Source organism: Camelus dromedarius, chromosome X (genome assembly GCF_036321535.1).
Source record: "Camelus dromedarius isolate mCamDro1 chromosome X, mCamDro1.pat, whole genome shotgun sequence".
NCBI lineage: Eukaryota > Metazoa > Chordata > Mammalia > Artiodactyla > Camelidae > Camelus > Camelus dromedarius.
Window position 1 is genome coordinate 59,985,208 of NC_087472.1, and position 17,858 is coordinate 60,003,065.

Genomic DNA, 17,858 nt, shown 5'->3' on the forward strand with positions numbered 1-17,858 from the left:
AATTAAAAGGTTTAAAATGTATTTTAATAAGTTGATGTTGCATTACTTCTCCATTTCTCAGAAAACTCCAAAGATATCAGGGACAAATCAAACATGGTACACCAATAAAAAATGCACAGCGTAACTACCTAAGATAGGCGAGGCTAAGAGCTACTGTCCGACCATCAGCATACAGCAACCCTGTTCTCAAGATTGTACTAGGCCTATCAAGAAAAGCTGTGAACAGCAACATCATAGACACAAAAGGGCCATTCCTGGGTTGTTCTTACCCAAGAAAAAGATGGAGGCAAGTTAACACAAGATTTTTTAAAGATATACTAAAATGAAAACCTCTAAGAGAAAATGTCTTCCTTAGGACATGAAGGGGTAATATATGGGATATAACAGAACCGTATGTATGCTGTCTGTGACCTCTGTGGACATTTGCCTGAATTCCCACCTGGGAGTGAATGGAGCAATGGGGCCAAGGTCATTGGGGGATGTTTGGTTTTTGTGGTATATGTGGCAGTGTCTCTGGGGTGGGGGGGGTGTAAGAACAAGAAAGCAAATAGAACAGGATGGACAAAGAGTGGAATGATTAAGATTAACGGGGGGCTCTAACTGGATCCATTTTCCATGGCTCCCTGCCCCTCCCAGACTCTCAACAATTACATGAGACTTCAGGAATGCACCACACAGAAATGGTTAGTTAAAGGATATACCACACAGAACTGATTTGTTAAATATCGCCCCTCCCTTACCCTCTGCCTCCAGCATACTCCCTAGAGTAGTACAGGCAGGGAAGACCTAACTATTGGGAGGAATCCCTAACACTTTTCCAGGGTAGAATTCTGGCTAGTCCAAAAAGGGTCCTTCTTTTAAGGGTTTTGGGAAACTAGACACTGCAATTTTATTAGTATCGGCGACGTTTGTTTGGAGCAAATTCAGCTCCAGGAGCTGCACGGTTGAATGCAGGAGGGGTTCCACCAATTGCCCCAATTCCTTCCATTGTAGCAGCTTGGCCAAAGCGCTCAGTTGTTGGTGGGGTCTTAAAGAGAAAAAAAGAGGAACGTTATAATAGAACCTATGCGCTAAGCTTCCCAATAATCTGTAGTCCATTTCCACTGAACTATTCAAGGTTTCTGATGGTAGGGGTGACTAAGCCTGTCACTAGTGAATGTCCCTGAAAGGAAGGCCTGAATTAAGGACCCACCCAACTATTCTACCTTTAACTTTTTATCCCTATTTCTATAGGCTAAGCATTATTACACACTAAATTCCTAGGCTGGTAAGTTCTAAGCTAAGTCCTTTTTCCTGAACTAGGTATATGGACAAGGGCAGATCATCACTCTTGACCTCAGCAACTTTAAGCCTATCCAATTTTAACAGTTTGACACTAGAACTAAAAGCACCTCAGGATTGTATGAGCCATATAGCTTTTGGATTCACATCTGTTTTATGTGGTAATGCCTAGCCTTCATTGCCTTCCCTCTAAAAAAGAACCTATTCACCCAGGGTAGCAACTAAACAATCAATCAGACTAGCCAGTAAGACAGAGGTATTTGCTTAATTCCTAGATAAAATATAGTTTAAGACTGGGTTTCCACAAGATTCAAAAACAAAGATCTTGAGGTAACATTTTATGGGTAACAATGATCCTAAAAACTGGTATCTGTAGCAAGATCATGGCAGGCCCAGGGACCACGAAAGCGAAGTCCTTTCTCCTATCACCAGAGTTATTATTAGGCCCTGAAGTTTATTACCAATCCCAAGGTTCCATCTGGCATCATAGTGGCAGGTCCTGGAGGAGCTGGGGTACCAGCTGGCACAGGAGCAGGGGGCATGGCGCCTCTGTTGTTTATGCCCATAGCACCTAAAACATAGTAGTGTGATCAGTATAGGAGACAGAGATTGTCAATCTTTTTTGTGCCAAAGGAAACAATTCAACAAGACCTCTGGGTTAAGACATGTTACCCTCCCTCCAAGATGATGCTCCCAGAAATGCCAAGCCCTTAAATCTGGACTAGGTAGAAGCTACATAGTTCACCAGAGACAAAACAAAAAAGGAAATCAGAGCCATTAACCTCCTAAGTCCTTACCTCCCATAGCCATCTGGCCCATCCGAATCTCCTGCTCTCTCTGAAAAACAAAAAACACTCAAGACAGTCCAAGACAGCACTGCATTCATTCTACCACAATCCACTGAGTACCATATACTGAGGGAAACAGAGTGATAACACATCCTAAATGCACTGAGACCAAGCTGAGGAACATCAATAGCTCCTTGCTAGTTGTACAATGAGTTCAAGGTCAGAGCTACTAGGACACAAGTCAGTTTCCTACTAGGAATAGGAGGAGATGAAAGGGGAGAGAGAGTTGATTTCTTCTAGGGCTCCAACCTGTACAACTGCCGAGGACATCAGAAGACTAGTCAAGGCAGGCTGCTACAGGACTGGATATATTTCATCCTGTAGTCATTGAGTTTAAACAGCATACACTGGGCCACAGCTTTTCATCCTAAATTGCCTGTGAGGCAAGAAGAGCTCCTCTTCAAACCTTACCTTTCCGTCTTATGAATGTTTCTTTCTAAAAAGAGTGTCAGAACGAAAAAATCGGTCATAGCCTAGTGTGTTTTATAATCCTAATGGACAATTCATGGTGGGTTTGTCATATCATAACTGGCCTAGTATACCAAGGGCACATGGGAGATATACCGCATCAGGGAAGGTTCCCTTGAATCCTTCCTGCTGTCGCCGCATCATTTCTTCTTGTTGCCGCCGCATCTCTTCCTCACGGCGCCTGCGCTCCTCCTCCTGCCTACAGAGTCACCGTGATATTTAAGCAGAGGCATTCCAGAACTTAAGCAGATTATCTTAATAGGGGACTCAGCCAAGGAGATCAAGAGCCTACTGAAAACTATCATCTCTCCAGGAAACTCACTGTTAAATGTGCCCAGCCCTAAAGCAACCCACGTGTGTCCTTCAGGGGAAAAAGTTCTTTCCCAAAGGAGCCAGCCTCATGAGACCAGCACTCAGCTGCTTTCTCTTTAGGTGCGGTCCCAGGTAATTCCTAGAACCACAAGCTGAAACACCTCCCATCTAAAGAGAACTTGAGAAGCAGCCAGCACATTTACAAATGCATGAGGGTAGCATGGTGGTAGGAAGCAGGAGTGAGACATTACCTTTTAGAGTTGTCAGAGAAAGAACATTTGGAAAAAGAGTTACCTGAGCTCCAGCTGCTTTCGTTTTTGCACTTCTTGGTTGTGCAGCTCTTCCATCCTCCGAAGTTCTTCTTGACGTCTCATCAAATCTAGAAAAATAACAGATTGAGAGTATTCTTCATTCTCCTCATACAAGCCCAATTATTTTCCACAAAGATACAGAAAGCAAAGGGGATATTTAATCTGAGTGGCCATCTGAGGTATCCAGATTCCAAAAATGAAGTCAAACCTATTATTTCCTTCTCCACAGAATCCAGTATCCTCTCCCACATCTCCAGGCTCATTTGCCTACCAAGATCAATAAAATATTTCAGAGAATAAAAGTAGAAGTTTAGGTCTTTCTCTACTGATCCATACAAAGAAACACCTGAAAAAAGTTATTTTGTCCTTCTTCTAGTTTTAAGACTTACAGGCCTATACTCACCCTGCCTCATTAGCATGACCTGGTGCTCATGGCGAGCAGCCTCCATCTCCATCTCCAGCTTCTCACGAGCTTCCTTGATGTTGCGGTCCACTTGGTCCTGCTGCTGCTTCTCCATCTCAATAAGTGCCTTCCAGCGCATGGCATACTCATACTCAAAGGAGCCAGGCTGTGCAAATCTGGGTGGCTGCTCTCTCTCCCTATGGACAAGGTTCCTGGGTTACTAAAACTGTCCAAGATTCCCCCAGCTAAGCACTGCATTCCTCCTGAGGGCCAAGATAATGGCTGCCAGTGAACACATATAGCAAAGACATGCCTCTTTTTATATATCCCTTTACAAGCTTCCTTAATAGGCAAACACCCTAATAGGGAATCTGTCATGACCACATACTTGTGAAATTGTTGGTTCTTTATAACCAGCTTCTCTGGAAGTCCCTCTTCATCATCTAACTGGTCCATTGGCTCCACAGTCACAGGCCGAGGAAATCTGGGAGAAAAAAATAAACTCAGTGTTAATCAAATTATACCCTACATTAGGCTACCTCTCTACATGTGTCACTGGCACAATGAACTAGTTGGGGTCAGGACTAGACAATTAAACATAATTCTGAAGGGATTTTATACCCAGCCCCAAGTAACTAAGTCCTTTTAATGACATTATGTTGAATTATGTGGTTGACAGGATGAAGTCAGGTTTCAGATCTCTGAATACAGCCTTTAAGTAGGTAGAGTAATTAATTAAGTGCAGCCTATATATCTGGTATCCACAGAACTCAAGATAATGACTTCGGATAAATACTGAGATGATGCATGCACAAAACAACTTTTCAGAGTTCTAAAACTTCAAAGTAAGGGGAGATTTAACACTGATTAAGTAACAACCTTCCACAAGACTGAAAAGGTTTTTATTTCTTAATTCTCATACCATTTCCATTCATTTAAGATTACACTGAAAACCTTACTACAAAGCTGAATTGTATCAAGTCTTTAAATGAACACAGGAACACGGTTCCTAGAGGTTAACTCCCAAGACCACAGAAGGAAGTAGCAACCTAAGGTATTATTTCTAAAAATGACCCTTCACTCACGTGGTTAGCAGGAAGGAGCCTTCACTGCATCTGTCCAGAGCTTTCCGAGCAGCTGGCTTCCCTGAGAATTCAACAATGCCTTTTCCTGAGGGCCTTCCTCGATCATCCACAATGACCACAGCCCTCTCCACCTGGCCAAACACAGAAAAGGCTTCCTCCAGCAGTTCATTGGACACATACTGAGGAAGGTTTCGGACTGTAAGGGATGCACTATGGCAGGCAAAACGCACACGCAGCTGCTTTCCACGGAGTGGCATGTTGTCCAGCTCTACTTTGGCAATCTCCGCGAGGGTCCGGGTTTCCTAGGAAGCAAAGGAAGTCAGAATAACAGTTTTTGTCAGTTATTTTGTCAGTTTTGTCTAACTTTGTCAGTTAGACAAAGACCACCTGCATAGCCATCAAGAGTCTGAAGTAGCATAGCTCAATACCCCAATGTCTCAAAACAAACAAACAAACCCCTTGGCAACACACATACAAAGAAACATGACTAGAACTGGAAGAATGGAGTCATGTGTTTCAGATAAGTCTTTGGTTAGCCTAATTGCTCTGATGGCCTTGCAATAAATCAACTGGAAATTGTAGAGTTAATACCACTTACATGGTCATCAGTATCACAGGTTATTCTCTGAAGTGGTAACAGATCATCTGGGCAACAATGACCAGCATAAAACCTACCCTTACAATATATCAGCCACAATATTTTAATTTTAGCTAGCTATATACAGGTTTAAGCAGAACCATCAGGCCCTCCAAGAGGCTTCTTTAGAGCCACAGACTTTGATGGGATCCCCCTCCATATTACTAATGAGAAATCTGAGCCTCAGAAAAAATGACTTGCCTACAAAGTCTTGATTAGTGGTAGACCTGGAATGAAGACTAGTTCTGATCATATCCAGTGATCTTGCTAGCACATTATGTTCCTCATTTACAGAGATAGATAATGCCTAGAAAGGTTTCCCTCCATATACTTAAACACATTTCCTAAATCAAATCAGATTTTAAAAAAAGATCTTCACTTAAAAACGGTCATGATAAATGTTACATTATGTGTATTTCAGCACAATCAAAAAAATTTTAAAGTAGATACAATTAAAACTGTCTTCTCATGGTTTTGAAGAGTCTTAAGTGAGACAATACATGTGTTAGGGCTTTGGAAATAAATTATATAAACCTTGATCATTACTAAAATAAAAACCTTTTTCCATTTTTCTGAAAAAAATCTAACTTACTCAAATATTTATGGGGGGTAGTAAATAGGGGAAGAGTATAAATAAAACAGTATTAACTATGAGTTGACCTTTGAAACAAAACAAAAACCTATGAGGAAAAATAAAAATAAAATCTGCATTTTTCTGTCCTGTTCCACCAACTATATAATCACAAAGCTTTTAAAAAAACACCGTCTGAAAATTCTTTCTACTTCCTAATTTTCCATATCCATCATTCCCCAGCTTCCCCATATTTTAGAGTACATGCTGTAAAAGCCCACAGTTGCTCACCAAGCGGATAAAGCCAAAGCCCTTATCCTTATGAATGAAGACTTCGCCTGCCTTCCCATATTTCTCAAATAGTTTCCTCATTTCCTCCTCAGTGATGTCAGGAGGAAGATTGCCTACAAAGAGCCGGCTACGTTGGGTGAAGGTCTTCTCTCCTGGTTTCCTAAAATTCTTCAGGTCAATAGTCAAGCCTTCATCTGAAAGATGACACACAGTCACTCAAAAGATTGGGGAAAGAGATTTACAGTCACATTCTTATAGTTACAAGTGCAGCTAGATTAGGAAACTTAATTGCTATAGAGAAGTCAAACACTATTTCCCAATGAAATCTATCCACCAACCACTTGTAAGTAAATTGCACCTTAGAATGTGAAAGCAGTGTGCAGAGATCTGGGGGACTTCTCAACAGCTGTACTATGGGCCAGGAGTCAACATGGAACAAGTCAGAGACAAAAAGACAATACAGGAGCTTATTGGTCAAACATAAAATTAAGCAAGTCAAGGAGTTCTATGTCAGAAGGGATTAGACTTTTAAGACGTAATTGCTCCATTTCCCATCTCCCACCAATCTTTATAATCTTAAGAGTTCCCACTCTTTCAGGCTTGGGGTAATGGAATGAAAAGAAATGAGTTAGGAAAGAGTATTCTTTGTAGGACTCTCTGGAAATAAAGAGGGTTGAGGTTGCTTCTAGTCTTGGAGGCACACAACAGGTGCTCAAAGTTTGCTGAATGGATGGGAACATACCTTTAAAGACTTTTTACTGATTAAAAATGATTACCTCTAAGAACCAAGCTCTGAGGTAAAACACGCAGCCATGTGTTTAGCAGTAAAATGTGCCAATACAGCAAAGCAACCTGTACTCAACTGCTATCCTTACAACATGTCTGTCTGCTCTTTATTTCAGAGAATCAGCCCTTTTCTATCCTAAGAAGCCTTAAGAGGTAAATAGTGAAAAGAACAACAAAGGTGTGCCACAAAGGCCTATTCCTTTATAACCCTAAGAGTATAATCTAAAAATCAAGAAACTGTTCCCAAGAGGGAACCTATTTCTACCCCATTACCTAGCATGTACTCACTCTGGCTGCTGGCTTGCTGCCCATTTGCAGGTATTGGTGGAGGTGGTGGCTGCTGCTGTTGCTGCTGGTGGTGCTGCTGATGGTGATGCTGATGATGCTTCCTTGGAGTGTGGTTTTGCTTTTCCAAGTTAAAAGTCTTATTGCTCTGCATTTTCGCACCTTGAAAAAAAAATGTGTAATGTCAAATACATTCAGTGCCAAGAACACAATCAGTCATCTTCCTGATGACTTACATGTGGTATCTCGGCTTTTGCCAAATCCAAACAATTGGTTATTTTGAGCAAGTATTGCAAAGGAGTAAATTCAAAAATCTAAAAACAACCAGCACTAGCAGTTGTGTTGCACACAGAAACCATAGTCAAGTACTAGATAAAAACAGCTTGCACTAGAATGACTTGAGGAAACTTCCAGTTCAATAATTATGTGCATTAATAACAAACCTCCCCCCAAAGCTTCTACTTCTTAAAAATTGGCCCTATCATATTAAAGCCAGGGGATAATAACATTAAAGCATATTTAAAAGAACACTATGATTGAAATAGATTCTAGCTATCACAAAAACTAATAAATAAGTTATTCTTCACTGGCACCTCGCAGTCCTAGCCTACTGTAGATACTGTGAAATGAACAGCAGGAAATGTATGGACAGTGGAGTTAGCCATACTTAGATTTGAAGCATGGTCCTAACACTCACTTACTAGCTATGTACTACTCAGTAAATTATTTCACCTGTTTCTTAAGCTGTTATAAAGGGGGTAATAAAAATACCTATCTCTCAAGGTAGCTATGAAGATTAATTAAATGTGAAGACGCAAGTTCTGTACTGGCATATAGTAAGCACTCAGTAAACATTGTTACTATTCACAATGGAAAGATAAATGACTACCAAAGCAATAAAAGCAGCAAACACAGAAAAGAATATACAATCACAAAATCTTAAATTCTGTCATTTGATGGTTTAAAAATGGAAATTTCCTAATGGATCAAGTTAAGCTGAGGACCATCTTCCTCATCCAAAGGCAGTTCTCCAGTAAATAAAAGGGCAAAATCAATCCTAATCTTTCCCCCTAAACAAAAGACCCTCCAGCCAGATTTAACTTAAAATGCAGAAAAGGATCTTTTTTTCCTGAATACTGTATTGGTAACATTGTGAGTCCTTTAAAATAAATTATATTCCTCAGATGAAGCAAATATGACAAAGGCTTGGTAACTGCTACTTTTTTATTGAAGTATAGTCAGTTTACAGTGTGTCAATTTCTCATGTACAGCATAATAGTTCAATCATACATATATATATACATGTATTTATTTTCATATTCTTTTCCATTATAGGTTACTGCAAGATATTGAATATAGTCCCCTGTGCTATACAATAGAAACTTGTTGTTTATCTAAGGCTTGATAACTGTTGATTTTGGATGATGCGTATTAAGAATACTTTTATGTGTATCAAAGCTTTAGTACATTTCACATCATATCCTACCAAAACTGAAAACATCAATGCAATTATTAATTTCTGTATCTATAAGTTGTTTCATTAAGAAAATAGGTAACAAGAGCTATAAAGATGTTCATATTCTTTAACTCAGGAATCCTACTTCTAGAAATTTATCCTAAGAATTTTAAAATATAAAAACTATATCCATGAACCATTCAATGTAATGGACTCTATGGTAAAACAATAAAAATGACTTAAATACCCAACATTAGGGGCAATGTTTTTAATAGGTTATGGTACATCAATACAGTAGAATGTTACACAGCATTAAAAATATAAAGACCATGTAAACATGAAAATGTTTGATGCTTTAAGAGGGAAGGGGTTTTATTAAAAATGCATGAATGTAGACCAGAAACAGAAGGTAGGCAAAAATGAAAACTGTTCTGCTTGTAGGTTATTCATAATTTTTTTTTTTTTTTACTACTTCAACAAATAGTCACTGAATGCTTACTATTTGCTAGGCACTACTGTAGGTGCTTGGGATTCATCAACGAACAAAGCAAAGATTCTTGCCTTCAGCAGGGATAACCTTCCAGTGAGAGACAAAGCAAGACATATAATAATTAAATTAGATAGTACTTAAGAAGAGGTTAACTATTAGGGGTAAATAAAAGAAGTAGGGGAGCCAGAAAAGTGGACAGGAGGTGAAGGGGGAAGACTGCAATTTTAAATACAGCTGTGAGGTTATTAACTTCACTGGAAAATAAGATGTTTAAGCCAAGACTGGAATTCTCACATTTATATCATTTCATCAATCTTATGTTTCTCATTAATAAGGTACCTATTACAAAATACATCTTTAATACAGAAAACTTAGAAATAAAAACAAAAATAAAAACCCAAAGACCAGCCACTAAACACTGTTAATTTTGGTATATACCCTTTCATTGATTTATATATTTGTATGTACTGTAAGTGGGATATTATAAAAACTATTTTGTAACCTGCCTTTTCTACTTAATGATACACAACGGACAGCTCTCATATCACTGAATCTTTCACATTAATTGTTAATGAACACAGTATTCAGCTGTCAACCAAGCCCCTATTGTGTTGGGCACCTGGACTGTTTCTAATTTTTTGCCATTATAAACAATGCTCACAGCTAAATCTTGGGGGCACATCCGTGAGTAAATACTCCTTCCACAATTTCCATTTTTGCTTGTCTACCTTTAAGACATACATTATCATTTCAATAACTGCAATCATAAATGCATCATTGTATATCACCCCTTCATTTCTACAGTGTCAACATAATTCCAACTTTTAATGGCTACATAAAGTCCACGTGGGTGTACACTAATTTACTCTACTCCCTACTATGAGACGTTTTGGCTGTTTAGTTTTTTTCCTATTATAATGCCACAATAAATATCTTCTTGCTTACAGCTTTATGTTTATTTCCTTAGGAAAAATTCTAAACATAGAACAATTCAATGTCTTTGCGACTCTTGCCACATAGTGTAACAACTTTCAATACCATGAATAAGTTTAGCAGTTTCACAGCAAATGGGATACATTTAAAAAAAAAAGGAAATCATGTTTTTAAGAATAAGATAGAAAAGTAGAAAATTAAAACATACAAAATTTAAAGTCTACTGCAGCCACAGCTGGGGATGCGTAAGGTGGACATTAGAATCAGATCTTTTCCTATTTGGGTCCCACGTATTAAAACACCTCCCCATTCCCTTGACCCCAAAGTGGTCTATAGCAGAAACTGAAATTATTTTCACAGCCATCTCTCCAACTAGTTCTTCTTACCTCTGGCTAGAATCCAAAGAGCCTTTTTTTCCCTCCAGCTTTTAATTTAGGAGTCATTGGCCCTAGCCTCAACACCCCAGCATCCCACTCAGGAACCCACAACTTATATGCTAATAGAAATCCTTATAGAGATCCATTCAAAGCTGAAATATTATAAAAACTCTGTATTTAAATCTTAACCACACCTCACCACTCCATTTCAAAAAGGCCATTTTACAACTTGTTAGTAGAAATGATCTCCTTGAGGATAAAGCACTGGGATGTTGTAAAGCATTTAAGATGACTTCAAGGTAGGTTATTTTTGGTTTTAGAAAGTATAGCCTGGTAGTTAAGATGATAATACCAGATATTTATCGATCACTTTATGTCGAGCACTGTGCTTAAATCTCTATTATCTCATTTAGTGTTCACAACTATTATTCTTCTGAATAAGAAAACTGATGCACGTCCAAGATCACACAAATGTGATGGAGCATGGAGTAGAACTCAGGTCTGTTGAACTGTTAAGCTCATATTCATCAACGCGACAAACTGCAAACTCACCTTGATTTTAGGGTTTAGAATACAAAAACTTACTAGCATGTCAACCTCTGGGCCTCCGTTTCCTCACCTATAAAATGGGGGTAACATCTATCTCACAGGGCTGGTTATTTTAAGGATTAAATGAGATTATGTACACAGCTGTCACTTGTTCTGCTGGCAACCATTACCCTATGTAGAATATGGTGGGTGCTCCAGTTAAGACAAATGTCATCAATTACATTCTTCCCCTCTTCTGGATTCTAGCAAAAATCATTTTTTACAACCAAATTGCCTACCTTTGTGTTTTTTAAAATAAATGTCTCCAGAATGCTAATCTTTATCATCTTTCCCTTCAGTTTATTTCTCAAGCAGGCATTCAATGATGAACCCTAATCATTGTATAAATCTCCTAAAACAGTGCCCACAGGGTAGCAAGTTCTCAGTAAGTATTGTCCCTATCTATCATCCACTTCTGATGATGATCACCAATGTAATTTGGAAATATGTGCAGATATCTCTTCTGAGTAATAAATTCACTGCCCCCAAACCACTGGGCCTCTGGGAAGAGAACAAAGCACAAAGATGAGCAGTAAATATTTTGGTCTACTCATCTGTCCTAAGGACTAACTCTGATGGACCTTCTGGAGAGGAAGTACGTATTGTTGTTAGAAAGACTGGGGCTATCAGGCACAATGCAGTTGCACAAATGTTTAGATACAGGACCAAATACTACATTACACATTCTGAAATCTAAATAAATGTCCCCTTAATTTCCAGGAAAAGGATCAACTTTTTAAGTGTAAACTGTGGAGGAAAATCAGGTAAAAATCTCCCAGATGGAGAGCCTGAAAGCTATAGGAAGCACTGGTATGGTAAGGTCCCTTCCTAAGAGTCTTAGGGCCTTTCAATCAGTAACAAGGAAGTTGGATAAGAACACAGTATAAATCTAGCCAATAGCCCCCCCCCATTAGAGTTGCCAAATTCATCAAATAAAAATACACTACAGTTAAAAATTTGAATTTCAGATTTTTAAAAAATGAGTGGTTTTTGGTGTAAGTCCCACGCAATGTATACTAAAAAATAATTTGTCGTCTTTGTGAAATTCAAATCTAACGAGGTGTCCTGCATTTTATATGGTAAACCTTACCCCCTACCTCAAGTTAAACTGAAGATAGCAAGGTGCCCCCAGTCCCCTCTAACCTCGACTTGTCTGTTAAGAACACAAAGAAAAGTGTCAGCTTACGACAAGTTTCTCCAAATGGAAAATACTCGATAGGAAATCCACAAAATTAATTTTCATTTAAAAAAGTGATGCCATAGATGAGTCGGGTAGCTAGGCAACAAGAGTTTAAAAAAAAAAAAAAGAGGCCTCCAGGAACCTACCTAGGAAAACGGCGGGATCTGCAATAGCAAATGAACTTCCCAGCTAAGAGTTTTGACAAAGAAACATCGCTGGGGGGGGGGGGGCACTTTCTCCTTCGGAATTAATGGCCTCGCTAGGCCGAGAGGAGGAGCGCCCGACAAAGCGCCTCCTCCTCCAGCCGCGACTTCACGGCTCTCGGATAATAGACCCCACACCCTCAGGCCCAAGGCGGCTCCAGGGCCAGGAACTTACTGACAGGGCTTAGATTCCAGGATGAGTCGCACAAAGAAACAGGGCGGGAAGGGAAATGCGAACCAGGTTAAAGCAGAAGGCGAGGCGTGTTGAGAGCGATGGGCCCCCGCGGGTGGGCTGAGGAGGCCGTGTGGCGGCAGGGACAAGGCCTCAAGGGGCCTCGGAGCGAACGGCCCATCTCCCTCCAAACCCAGCCTTGCCCTCGGCTCTTCTTTCACAGATTGTCGCGAGAAATGCTACTCCCCTCTCGAGCAAGAACTCAGTCGTCCCGAAACTCACCCTCTACCGACTGTTTTCTCCTCAGAGTAACGGCGACGCTACACGGCCTCTACCGTCCCGAGAAAAGAGCGCGCGACCGCCGGAAACGAGACGACGGAGCTCGGTGCCTCCCAAGGGGTACAAAGGGGCATTCTCAATTGGCTAGCCGACCTGCCAATCAAGGTTTATCTCCAGAGGCGGAATCGTTTTTCCACCATTCCTTCGATCTTATTGGCTACTGAATGCAAAAGCCTTGAGTTCGTGTGAACGACAGATGGGGACAAAGAGCGAGGCTTTATACCGAATGCGCATGCGCAAGTTGCGTCCGCTAGAGACGGAAAAGGAAGGGGGGAGGGGGATAAAGCAATAGGTGGGTGGAGGGTCGGAGGGAGAGACATCAACGGACTAACGGAAAGACTGAAAGACCAAGTGATGGGAGGAGGAAAGAAGAGGGGGAAAAAAGGGAGAGAGGTGAAAGTGGAAAGAGAAGGGGAGAAAATGTGCGCGTAGGCGTGCTCTGAGAATCCCTGCACTGCGCCTGTGCAAGCAGCAAGAGTAACAATGTCATTGTATTCAGCGTAGTTGATCTAGCCTTTTCCTTCTGAAAAAGTGCCCCGCCATGTTTCTTTTTTCACACTCCTCATTAGGGCTTGCACTCTGACACTCCTTACTTAATCGGATTTCTAGTTGCTTCTGCTGCTGCCAGGTCTACTCCTGAAGCCCAACCGAAATAGTCGTCACTATGGTTACGGTTATAGAAAAGCGTGGGGGAAGGGAGGGTGGATCGATACTTTAGTCTCTGCGTGATTACACAGAATTGTAACCAGCACTTTCATTTCCATGGTAACCAGGGAACCCAGCAGTCCAAACACCATTATTGTTCCTATGATTTACTGAGAGATTCAACAGGTGTCATCTTTGCCGTGGATACATAGTAGGCCTCCAGAGAAGACTGATTCTGTATTCCACAGGATGCCAATCAGGTAATCACCTTCATTTTTCAGTAATGCCTATTAGCCCTGTAGTTAATCCAGGGCTACAAGGCACAACTGATAGGTGTTTATAGTTAATTCCCACTGATTAATTAACATTCAGGGTTTCAGGGTGTCCCAACTGGCACCATCTTCTGTGGGAACTCAGTGATCTATATCTGCACTGTCCAATAGAATCTTATGCAACGATAGAAATGTTCTATATCTGCTCTGTTCAGTACAGTAGCTTCTGGCCATATGTGGCCATTGAAGGCTTGAAATACGACTAGTGTGACTGAGGACCTGAATTGTTAATTTCATTTATTAATTTTAATTAGCTAAAATTTAAATGGTCACATATGGCTAGTGGCTACCATGTTGGACATATCCAGATAAATGGTTCCCATTTTGAGAATAAAGGATACCTCTGTTATGAAAAAGGCATTTTTTTCCCTGCTTACAGAAAAAAAAAATCAACACCCAAGAGTAAAAAAAGAAAAGTCTCTCCGTGTACCCATTACAATGGTTACAATTATGACTACATTCTTGCATTTCTATTTTTTATGTTTGTACTGTCTTGGTCAAACAGAAAAGTTTATACCTTTTATACATGTAGGATTAAGCTATACATACTTTTCTGAGCCATGACTTTCTCACTTAAAAAGTACTTTAGCTGTCTTTCCATATAAAGGCATAAAGATCTATGAGGACTTTTAATATCAAATATTTTAGACTCCCACATGATTGTTTTTAGTGTCTGTGGAGTGAAAAAATACATAATTACAAACAAGCTACAATAACATTTTAGTGAACTTATACTTTGTTAATCACATCAGCTGTTTACACCATTGGAAAACTAAAATAACAAAAGATAAAATGCACCTTGGTGTTATCTCCTCAAGGCAATCACAACAGAGCAGAGAAATGTTAATGGAAACAATTTCAGTACTGTAGGCAAATAAAATCATAGTATCATATTAGAGGTAAAAGTAGCACAGCTCGGCTTGAGTGGATCGAGAATGGCTTCATAGAAAAGAACACCCTGAACTGAGTCTTAACAGACTCAGAGATCAGTGTGCAAAGGGTCAGAGTCAGAATGACTTATGTATTAGGTAACTTGTCATGGCTGAAGAGAAGTGGGGAGGCTGAGTGACAGGAAGTCAGGCTAGAGAGAAAGGCATAGGCCAAATAATTAAGGGCCTGTGCCACGCTGAGAATTTTTTATTTTATAGGTGATGGAGAGATATTGAAGGGTTTTTTTCTGATTATAAAAGTAATATATGCTTGTTGAGGGAACAATTCAAAAATACACAGAAGTGTAAAAAATCATCATAATTTATCCCCACTATGCAGAAATAACTTAACATTTCAGTATATTTTCTTCCAGACTATCTATCACAGATATACACAGACGCATATGTGTGTGTTCATATAGAGAGGGAGAGAGCAAGACAGAGGCAAAGACACTGAGAGACAGAGATAAAGAGAATAAATTTTTTCCATGTATGATAGGTTTGAACTGCATAAAGATCAATATATTAATGTCCTGAGGTTGCTGTAAAAAATTATCACAAACTTGGTAACTTAAAGCAACAGAAGTTTATTCTCTTACAGTTCTGGAAGCCAGAATTCTGAAGTCAGTATCATTGGGATGAAATCAAGGTGTCTGCAGGTCCATGATCCCTCAGGAAGCTCTAGGGAAGACTTTCTTGTCTCTTTCAACTTCTGATGGCTGCTGGCATTCCTTGGCTTGTGGCTGCATCACTCTTAATTTCTGCCTCTGTGTTCACATGGCCTTTTCTTTTTCTCTGTATGTCAAGTCTTCCTCTTCCTCTCTTTTATAAGAACACTTGTTATTACATTTAGGGACCACTTAGAAAATCTCCCCACATTAAGATCCTTAACTTAATCACATCTGCAAAGTCCTACTTTTTTGCCATATAAGGTAACATTCACAGGCTCCAGGAATTAGGACACAGGTATCTTTGGGTGGGGGTCATTATTCAGCTTACACAATCACCCCAGCAACAGTGCATAGAAAAGATTGGAAGAGATAAGCTAGGAGATGGGGACACCATTTAGGATACAATCATAATTTCAGGTGAAAGATGAGGAAGTCCTAAACTAAGACAGTGGTTGCAGGGATAGAGAAGAGGAAACCAAATCTAAATATTTAGGGGGAGGGTATAGCTCAGCAGTAGAGTGTGTGCTTAGCATGCACGGTCCTGGGTTCACTCCTCAGTACCTCCACTAAAAAATTAAATTAAATTGAAAATTAATTTAAAAATACATTAAGAAACCTAATTACCACTCCCCCCACTGCAAATAAATAAATAAATAAATACTTAGAAGGTAGGATCAAGGGGACTTAGTTAAATGTAGAGGGTAAGGAGTAGAAGAAGACTAGAATGATTCACAGGTTTCTGGTATGGGTGCCTGGTTGTCTGGTATTGCCATTAACCAGGTTTGGAAAGAGAGGAGGCAGAGCACCATTGGAGGGAAAGTCAATCAGTGTGGTTTTGGTCAAGTTGAGTTTAAGGTGAGAGGAGCCAGCCAACAGAGCAAAAGGGTCAAAGCAAGGCTCTGAGAGGTCAAATTGTTTTCTAATTATCATTATCAATCATATAATATTTATTGAATATTTCAAGGTACCAAACATAATAATATGGGGGTTTTCAGTACTAAGGATGATTTCTGTCCTCAGTAAATGATCAAGTAACTAGATAAACAGGTAACATCAAAGAAAAGTGAAAGGGGGAGCGTATAGCTCAGTGGTAGAGCACATGCTTAGCATGCACGAGGTCCTGGTTCAATCCCTAATACCTCCACTAAATTAATTAACCAAATTACCTCTCCCCCCACAAAAAAGTGAATGGCCTAGTATGCAAGACTGTCTTAAGAACTATAAATGGATGCCACCTGTATTCAACATTGCACTAGAGGTTCTAGTCAGGGCAACTGGCAAGAAAAAGAAATAAAAGGAATCCAAAATGGAAAAGAAGAAGTAAAACTATCTCTACTTGCAGATGACATGATCTTGTATATAGAAAATCCCAAGGAATCCCCTAAAAAAATGATTAGGACTAATAAATGAGTTCAGCAGGGTTGCAATATACAAGATCAATATACAAATCTCAGTCGTATTTCTATACATTTGCAATGAAGAATTTGAAAATGAAATTCTATTTATGATAACATGAAAAAGAATAAAATGCTTAGGAAAAAAATTAACAAAAGAAGTAGAAAACTTATACTCTGAAAACTACAAAACATTGTTAAAAGAAATTCAAGAAGATCTAAAAATATGGATTTTGAATAATCAGATGACAAGTGTTAGCAAGAATGTGGAGAAACTGTAACTCTGCTGGTAGGAATATAAAATAGTGTAGCTACTTTTTTTTAATTCTTATTTTTTATTGAACTGTAGTTGATTTACAATAGTAATTTAAGATGTACAGCAAAGAGATTCAGTTACATATATATATATATACATACTTTGTTTTCTGTTATAGCTCATTACGAGAAATTGAATATAGTTACCTGTGTTATACAATTGGTCCTTGTTGTTTATCTGTTTTATATACAGTAATGTGTATCTATTAATCCCAAACTCCTAATCTATCCCTCCACTCCTACTTTCCCCACTAGTAACCATGGTTTGTTTTCTATGTCCATGAGTATATTTCTGGTTTGTAAATAAAATTTGTATCTTTTTTTTAGATTCCACATATAAGCAACATCATTATGGTATTTGTCTTTCTCTGTCTGACTTACTTCAGTTAATATGATAATCTCTAGGTCCATCCATGTTGCTGTAAATGGCATTAAAATAGTGCAGCTACTTTGGAAGACAGTTCCTCAAACAATTAAGCATAAAGTTATCATATGATCCAGAAATGCCACCCCTAGTTATCTACCCAAGAGAACTGAAAACATGTGTTCACATAAA

General features: G+C 39.3%; 1 protein-coding gene across 2 annotated transcripts; it reads right to left on the reverse strand.

Moving 5' to 3' along the window:
- Nucleotides 1–2: 2 nt before the first annotated feature.
- NONO (non-POU domain containing octamer binding) lies at nucleotides 3–13,115 on the reverse strand. Of its 2 annotated transcripts, XM_010978758.3 has the most exons (11): nucleotides 12,960–13,115; nucleotides 7,282–7,440; nucleotides 6,208–6,401; nucleotides 4,709–5,010; nucleotides 4,012–4,107; nucleotides 3,624–3,820; nucleotides 3,204–3,288; nucleotides 2,694–2,796; nucleotides 2,079–2,118; nucleotides 1,743–1,852; nucleotides 3–1,027 (listed from the first exon to the last, which is right to left on the reverse strand). In XM_010978758.3, exons 2-11 carry the CDS (start codon nucleotides 7,430–7,432, stop codon nucleotides 893–895), a joined length of 1,413 nt encoding a protein of 470 aa, XP_010977060.1. In that variant the 5' UTR covers nucleotides 7,433–7,440; nucleotides 12,960–13,115; the 3' UTR covers nucleotides 3–892. The 2 variants fall into 2 exon arrangements, with proteins under 2 accessions (XP_010977060.1, XP_064339123.1); XM_064483053.1 differs by lacking the exons at nucleotides 3–1,027; nucleotides 1,743–1,852; nucleotides 2,079–2,118 and adding an exon at nucleotides 2,125–2,565.
- Nucleotides 13,116–17,858: the final 4,743 nt, after the last annotated feature.